Source organism: Phyllobates terribilis, unplaced genomic scaffold (genome assembly GCF_046119375.1).
Source record: "Phyllobates terribilis strain yellow unplaced genomic scaffold, ASM4611937v1 Scaffold_5__5_contigs__length_657084704, whole genome shotgun sequence".
NCBI lineage: Eukaryota > Metazoa > Chordata > Amphibia > Anura > Dendrobatidae > Phyllobates > Phyllobates terribilis.
The window spans coordinates 42,951,426-42,960,550 of NW_027362765.1; the positions used below are offsets into that span (position 1 = coordinate 42,951,426).

Consider the following 9,125-nt stretch of genomic DNA (forward strand, 5'->3'; position numbering starts at 1 on the left):
CGTATAAAAGAGCATGCATGGTCTACATTTTTGCATTCACTTCAACTAAAAAAAAAATACAAAACTATGTGAGATAATCAGCTTCAACACTTACTAATAAGTCATGACTTATTTGCACATAACCATACTGTTTCATCTTTGCCTTGTTCAATGCTAGAATGCAATTAGCGGTCAGGGAGGGTATGAGGTGGGCACCACCTAATAGCACAGACTTTATGGCCCTTTATGATCCTCTACTGAATATTTCACATGAAATAAAGCAATGAATTCAAAGAGCACAACCTCGTGACCTAACAACATAATCTATTAGTTGTTTTGAAGTCTACAGTACTGTTGCCACCACTGACTTTGCTGATAATTGAATTTTACAGCTACACTAATAGAAACATTATAAAATGTATTATAACGTAATTGTAATATTTCAAATGAAAGATATTGAAATTAAAATGTTTCATTGTTGCCAGATAACCATGCTATCACACCAGATACATATGAAGAACATGCTTGTATGCCTGTTATACTTCCAACCTTAAACAGCAAACCTCCATCATCCAATCCTTTTCAACAAGTCCTCTTCCCCTTTTGTGAGAAATGTTTTACAGAAAAATCACATCTTGTTAAACATCAGAGAACTCGCCCAGAGAAGATATTTTCATGTTCAAAATGTGGGAAATGTTCTCAGAAATCTGGTCTTGCTAAAAATCAGAGAATTCACAAAGGGGAGAAGCCATTTTCATGTTCAGAATGTGGCAAATGTTTTACACAGAAATCAAGTCTTGTTTCACATCAGAGGATCCACACAGGGGAGAAGCGATTTTCTTGTTCAGAATGTGGGAAATATTTTTCTCAGAGATCTGATCTTGCTAACCATCAGAGAATCCACACAGGGGAGAAGCCATTTTTATGTTCAGAATGTGGCAAATGTTTTTCAAAGAAATCAAGTCTTGTTGAACATCAGAGAATCCACACAGGGGAGAAACTATTTTCATGTTCAGAATGTGGCAAATGTTTTTCAAAGAAATCAAGTCTTGTTGAACATCATAGAATTCACACAGGGGAGAAGCCATTTTCATGTTCAGAATGTGGAAAATGTTTTACAAAAAAATCAAAGTTTGTTGCACATCAAAGAACTCACACAGGAGAGGAGCCATTTTCATGTTCAGAATGTGGCAAATGTTTTACACAGAAATCAAGTGTTGCTGAACATCTGAGAATGCACAAAGGGGAGAAGCCATTTTTATGTTCCGAATGTGGGAAATATTTTTTAAAGAAAGCACATCTTGTTGCCCATCAGAGAATTCACACAGGGGAGAAGCCATTTTTATGTTCACAATGTGGGAAATGTTTTACAGAGAAATCAAATCTTGTTTCACATCAGAGGATCCACACAGGGGAGAAGAGATTTTCCTGTTCAGAATGTGGGAAATATTTTTCTCAGAGATCTTATCTTGCTAACCATCAGAGAATCCACACAGGGGAGAAGCCATTTTTATGTTCAGAATGTGGCAAATGTTTTTCAAAGAAATCAAGTCTTGTTTCACATCAGAGGATCCACACAGGGGAGAAGCGATTTTCCTGTTCAGAATGTGGGAAATATTTTTCTCAGAGATCTGATCTTGCTTACCATCAGAGAATCCACACAGGGGAGAAGCCATTTTTATGTTCAGAATGTGGAAAATGTTTTACCAGTAAGTCAATTCTTGTTGAACATCAGAGAATCCACACAGGGGAAAAACTATTTTCATGTTCAGAATGTGGCAAATGTTTTTCAAAGAAATCAAGTCTTGTTGAACATCATAGAATTCACACAGGGGAGAAGGCATTTTCATGTTCAGAATGTGGAAAATGTTTTACAAAAAAATCAAATTTTGTTGCACATCAAAGAACTCACACAGGGGAGAAGCCATTTTCATGTTCCGAATGTGGGAAATGTTTCTCTCAGAAATCTTCTCTTGCTAAACATCAGAGAATCCACACAGGGGAGAAGCCATATTCATGTTCATAATGTGGCAAATGTTTTATAGAGAAATAAAGTCTTCTTGCACATCATAAAATTCACACAGGGGAGAAGCAATATTCATGTTCAGAATGTGGGAAATGTTCTACGAAATCTAATCTTGCCCAACCTCAGAGAATTTACATAGAGTAGAAGCTATTTTCAAGTTCAGAATGTGGGAAATATTTTAACCAGACATCAGAACTTGCTGCACATCTGAGAACTCACATATGAGAGCACTCATAGTCATGTTTACTATGTAGGAAATGTCTTTACACAGAAAATTCACACGGGAAAAGCCACTTAATGTTTAGAATGTGGAAAATGTGGTGGCTGGCATGCAATGTGAGTGGACGTGTTCCCTGAGAGCTCTAAGGCTGTGTGCCCACGATGCGGATTTAAAGCTTTTCCGCGGCGGCTTTTCTTACTCAGAAACGCATTAAGATCGCTTGTTAAGATGTCTGCCATGTTTCCCAATGATAATCCGCATGTGCTGTGCACATGCTACGGAAGTTTACGCTGCGGATTATCATTTCGCAGTGAAATCACGCCCATTGACTTGCATTGAACCGCATAAAATCCGCATGTATAGATTTATACATGCGGGTTTTATGCGGGTCAATGCGCGGATGGTACCCGGGTCTGGAGAAGAGGAGACTCTCATCTGACCCAGGTACCATCGTACCCGCAAGTTAAAAAAGAATTATAAAGTAAAAAATTTAAAAAATTATTCATACTCGTTTCTCCGGCGGCAATCCTCTCTCCTCGGCGGCCCGCGGTGTTCTGGCAGGACCTGCGGTGACGTCATTTAATCAGCTGATGGTCACGCGACCATCACCTGACCGCTGACGTCAGCGGTTAGGTGATAATACCTTAGACAAGTCTCTAGATAGATATCAAAAAGGACAGCCAGCCTTGGCGATGGGTCTTACCCGTTTTGGGAAACTTTTATGTGAGGTTGATCTTCTTGATCTATGTAGAATACAAAACCCTAGTGCTAAATAGTACTCATGTTTCTCACCTACGTATGACTCTCTATCACATATAGATCTGGCGCTGGGCAACAGACCAACAGCCACGATGCTCCACTCGGTAGAGTATCTACCCAGAACTTTGTCTGATCATGCTCCAATAAATCTAACACTCCAGATAGGCTCACAAAGACACAACAGTACCCCAATCTGGAGATTCAACCCATATTGGTTAAATATTTGGGATTGTCCTCTTTCCCATCTTTTTCCCATGTTGTGTTTTTCATATGTTCATTGTCCATGATATATTGTCTTGATTTTTTGTATTTGTTCTATGTGGTATCTAACATATATTCATTTATGTGATACTTATTGTCATCATTTTGTTACTTTTGTAGTACACCGATGAAGGTCTAATGTGACCGAAACGTCTGTTTGTTGCACTACTTTATTAAAATATCATAAAAGAACTTCTGAGTCTATCGAGTGCCAGGTTACTTTTCTATATTCAGTAGGACTATCAGCTGTGTATCCACCAGACTTCTGCACAACACAACTGATGGTCCCAACCCCAATTATAAGGCAAGAAATCCCACTTATTAAACCTGACAGGGCACACCTGTGAAGTGAAAACCATTTCTGGTGACTACCTCTTGAAGCTCATCGAGAGAATGCCAAGAGTGTCATCAAAGCAAAAGGTGGCTACTTTGAAGAACCTAGAATATAAGACATATTTTCAGTTGTTTCACACTTTTTTGCTAAGTATATAATTCCACATGTGTTAATTCATAGTTTTGATTCCTTCAGTGTGAATGTACAATTTTCAAAGTCATGAAAATACAGAAAAATCTTTAAATGAGAAGGTGTGTCCAAACTTTTGGTCTGTACTGTACATCAAGAACTACTTAACCCCTTTTTGATGTCGAGCGTAATAATATGTACCTGCTTCCTGGGCCTTATGGACCAGGTACAGATTACAGAGGTTGTGCGGGCGCCATCGCTGCCAGGTGTCAGCTGATTCTAACAGCTGACACACGGTCCTATGTGCTAGGAGCAGTGCCGCACCGCTCCTGGCACATTAACCCCCGAAATGCTGCGATCAAAATCAATTGCAGCAATCTGGGAGCAAGGCCTCTTACCTTGAATCGGGACCCCTCGCTGTGTACGCAGGGTCCCAATCGTTGCCATGGTGACCCATTGTCGTCATGACTGGTCACCAGGCATCAGGAAGTTACTTTGATCATGCTCAGTGCACGATCAAAGTAACTTGTGCCTGTGCAGGGCTGACAGCCTGCATAGCACAGAGATGCTGCTGCATCTCAATGCTATGCAAGCGATCAGCCTGCAAAAAATGAAAGTCCCATAGTGGGACAAAGTGTAAAAGTAAAAAAAAGTGTCAGAAAGTGAAAAGAATATATAAAAAAAATTGAAAAAAAATAAAAAATAATCCATAAAAATATACTGTGCCCATAAATAAATATTATGAAAAAAAACATCAACAAAAGTACACATATTTGGTATCGCCACGTCCGGAACAACCTGACCTATAAAACTGTCCCACTAGTTAACCCCTGTAGTGAACACGGTAAAAAAATAAATAATAAACAAAGCAAAACATGATGCTTTATCATCATACCGCCAAACAAAAAATGGAATAAAACGCGATCAAAAAGATGTAAAAACGTAAATAAAAATGTTACCGCTAAAATCATCATCTTGCCCCTCAAAAAACAAGCCGCCAATAGCTCCATCAGTCAAAAAATAAAAAAGTTATAGCTCTCTGAATAAAGCCATAGAAAAAAATATTTTTTTCTATAAAATAGTTTTTATTGTGTAAAAGCGCCAAAACATAAAAAAAAGATATAAATGTAGAAAAATGTAGTATCGCTGTAAACGTACTGACCCAAAGAATAAAGCTGCCCTATCAATTTTACTGTACAGTCATGGCCAAAAGTATTGAGAATGAGACAAACAGTAATTTTTCCAAAGTTTACTGCTTCATTTTTTGTAATGGCAATTTGCATATACTCCTGAATGTCAAAGAGTGATCAGCTTAACAGCAATTACTGTACTTGCAAAGTCAATATTTGCCCAGAAAATGAACTTTAACCCCCAAAACACATTTCAACATCATTGCAGTCCTGCCTGAAAAGGAGCAGCTAACATCGTTTTAGTGATTGATCCATTAACACAGGTGTGGGTGTTGATGAGGACAGGGCTGGCGATCAATCAGTCATGATTAAGTAAGAATGACATCACTGGACACTTTAAAATGAGGCTGGTTCTTGGTATCATTGTTTCTCTTCAGTTAACCATGGTTATCTCTAGAAACATGTGCAGCCATCATTGCACCGCACAAAAATGGCCTAACAGGGAAGAGTATCGCAGCTACAAAGATTGCACCTCAGTCAACAATCTATCGCATCATCAAGAACTTCAAGGAGAGAGCTTCCATTGTTGTCAAAAAGGCTCCAGGGCGCCCAAGAAAGACCAGCAAGCGCCAGGACCGTATCTTAAAACTGTTTCAGCTGCTGGATCGGACTACCAGCAGTGCCGAGCTTGCTCAGGAATGGCAGCAGGCTGGTGTGAGTGCTTCTGCACGCACTGTGAGGGGGAGACTCTTTGAGCAAGGGCTGGTTTCAAGGAGGGCAGCAAAAAAGCCACTTCTCTCCAGAAAAAACATCAGTGACCGACTGATATTCTGCAAAAGGTACAGGGAGTGGACTGCTGAGGACTGGGGCAAAGTCATTTTCTCTGATGAATCCCCTTTTCGATTGTTTGGGACATCTGGAAAACAGCTTATTCGGAGAAGAAGAGGTGAGCGCTACCACCAGTCTTGTCTCATGCCAACTGTAAAGCATCCTGAAACCATTCATGTGTGGGGTTGCTTCTCAGCCAAGGGAATCGGCTCACTCACAGTCTTGCCTAAAAACACAGCCATGAATAAAGAATGGTACCAGAATGTCCTCCAAGAGCAACTTCTCCCAACCGTCCAAGAGCAGTTTGGCGCCCAACAATGCCTTTTCCAGCATGATGGAGCACCTTGCCATAAAGCAAAGGTGATAACTAAATGGCTCATGGCACAAAACATAGAGATTTTGGGTCCATGGCCTGGAAACTCCCCAGATCTTAATCCCATTGAGAACTTGTGGTCAATCATCAAGAGACGGGTGGACAAACAAAAACCAACAAATTCTGGCAAAATGCAAGCATTGATTATGCAACAATGGACTGCTATCAGTCAGGATTTGGTCCAAAAGTTGATTGAGAGCATGCCAGGGAGAATTACAGAGGTCTTGAAGAAGAAGGGGCAGCACTGCAAATATTGACTTGCTGCATTAACTCATTCTAACTGTCAATATAACCTATTGGTACTCATAATATGATTGCAATTATATTTCTGTATGTGATATAAACATCAGACAAACACTAATAAAAACCAGAGGCCAGCAGATCATGTGAAAATATAATTTTGGTGTCATTCTCAAAACTTTTGGCCATGACTGTACGCGGAACGGAACGGCATAAAAAAACAAACAAAAAACAATTCTTGAATTGTTAGTTTTTGTTTATTCTGCCTCCCAAAAATCGGAATAGAAAGCGATCAAAAAATGTAATTTGACTGAAAATAAAAACGTCAACTTGTCCTGCAAAAAAAACAAGCCATCACATGACTCTGTCGGCCTAAACATGGAAAAACGATTGCGAAAACTAGTCTTTGCAAAAAAAAGTGTCTTTTAGTGTGTGACAGCTGCCAAGCATAAAAACCCGATATAAATCTGGTATCGCTGTAATCGCACCGACCCGAAGAATAAAGTCGTCTAATCACTTATACCGCACAAGGAACGATGTGAAAAATAAACTCTAATGTTAGGATTGTGCTAGGGTTAGGGTTGTGCTAGGGTTAGGGTTGTGTTAGGGTTGTGGTTGTATTAGGGTTGTGTTGGGGTTTGGATTTTTTCAAAAGTAAAGAAAAAATAAAAAAGATATGTCGACTAGTGTTGAGCGCAAGTGCTTGCTACTTGAGTTTAGAATGGGTGCTCAGGTAAGCACTGAGCATCGCTGGTGCTCGAGTGACATGCTTGAGTCTCCACCCCATATGTGTCACGGCTGTTTTACAGCCAAAAAAACCTTGCGGGGATTGCCTGCCATGCACGAGCGATCCCTGCATGTTTTTTTTTGGGTGTCTTAACAACTGTGAAACATGCGGGACAGGGACTCGAGCATGTCACTCGAGCACCCGCGATTCATGGTGCCTGATGCAAACTACAGTAGCGAGCACTTGCGCTCAAGACTAATGACAACTTATTCAATATGATGACCTAATGTTATCAAATTCTGTGTCCTACCTCTGGGTTCAAAATGTTTACTATACGCCTTGATAAAATTCTTGAGGGGTCTAGTTTCCAAAATGGGATCACTTGTGGGGGGTTTCCACTGTTTGGGCACATCAGGGGCTCTCCAAACGCGACATGGTGTCCACTCTCCATTCCAGCCAGTTTTGCGTTTAAAAATTCACACTTCCCTTCTGAACCCTGCCGTGCGCCCAAACAGTGAATTTTCCCCACATATGGGGTATCAGCTACTCAGGAGAAATTGCACAACAGTTTTTGGGGTCCATTTTCTCATCTTACCCTTGTGAAAATAAAAAAATTGGGGCTAAAAGATCATTTTTGTGCAATATTTTATTTTTTTTATTTTCACGGTTCTACGTTATAAACTTCTGTGAAGCACCTGGGGGTTCAGGGTGCTCACCACTAGAGATGAGCGAACATTTCAATGTTCGGTTCGGAAATTTTCGCTGAATATTTATACATTCGCCAAATTTATTTGTCGAACATTTCCAACCACCATAGGGTTCAATGGGGGGACAAAAAAAAGAATATACAACACCTTCAAACGGGCCCAAAAGCTGCCAAAACACATCAAATAAGGGGTAAACACCAGGAAAGTGCCATCAATTAACCCAGAGTACAAGTACTATAATTATTATTACTATTACAGCGACATTTATTCCGTGGGGCGTTACATGTGAAAATGGGTTACCGACTGGTACAAGAGAAGAGAGGACCCTGCCCGCGAGGGTGCACAAACAGTGTACAAGGGATAGGTGAGGGTACAGTAGGTCAGGGTACAGCTAGTCGTGCAGCGGTATGCTGGAGCGAGGCTTACCGCAGATTGTACACTTGTCCCAAGAAGTGGTTCTTCAGCTTCCTTTTCAAGGTTTCCACGGTAGACAACAGTCTGATGTGTTGGGGTACAACGTTATCACAGTAGGTGAAATGCACAGGACAAATCTGCTGACAGCCTAAATCACGGTAAGCTTCCAGGATCTCACAACTGAGCAGATTAACCCCTGCACCAATTAATATGAAGGCGAAAGGCTTCTAACGACTGCAGGAGTGGGAGGAATCAGACTCCGCGGTCTTCTGGCTCCTCTCTGTAATAGTAAACCCATGACGCCTTGCAGGCTTCAACACAATGTTCACATAATAGACAGCATCGGTGGTCGGTCTAATAGACAACGAGCTAACTCCTTTATGATGATAGAGGACAACATCTGCAAGTAGTTTGTATGTTCTCCCTGTGTTTGCGGGGGTTTCCCCAAGGTTCTCTGGTTACTTCCTCAGTAAAAAAGCGGGCATACAGATTCAAAAAATTAGGGCCTGACGCTATCATTTCCGTGGCCAAGAGATTGGAGATGGTGGGGTTCCACCTCTTAGCTTTGTCGTGTGGGTGAAAACAATCTTTTACGTGACCACAACTGCGGGACCGAGAGCTGGCTGCAGTGCTGGGAGAGGGTGGAGTACGGTGAAGCGGACAAACTGCTGGACCGCGAGTGAGGTGCAGGCGCCGATATTACGGTGGATTGAGAAACATGTGGTGTGCTCAGTGAAACAAACATAGCATGCATATCCGCTTCAGTTACAGCTGACGGGCTCTCACTCAGCCTGACTGGAGCGGGTAGAGAGGCGGAGGTTCTGCGGTGGGAGACCTTGGCACGGTAACAGAGGAGGAAGCAGCAGATGCGGTTGATGGGGCGGCTGATGGTTGTTAAGGTCCGCCTTTAATTGCAGTGAGATTGCCAGAGTAACGCATGTTGATTGCGCATGTGAAATGTGAAGGTTCATGCATGTAGTAGTCAAATTATTGCACTT

At 41.3% G+C, this 9,125-nt stretch overlaps 1 protein-coding gene across 2 annotated transcripts in view; it reads left to right on the plus strand.

The window, feature by feature from the left end:
* The window catches only part of LOC141270633 (uncharacterized), a 65,458-nt gene extending 62,021 nt beyond the window's left edge, over positions 1-3,437 (plus strand). For both annotated transcript variants that reach the window (XM_073680710.1, XM_073680709.1), the window contains exon 7: positions 465-3,437. In XM_073680710.1, the coding sequence (XP_073536811.1) occupies positions 465-2,005 (1,541 nt within the window). In that variant the 3' untranslated portion in view covers positions 2,006-3,437. The remainder of the gene's footprint in view (positions 1-464) is intronic.
* Positions 3,438-9,125: the final 5,688 nt, after the last annotated feature.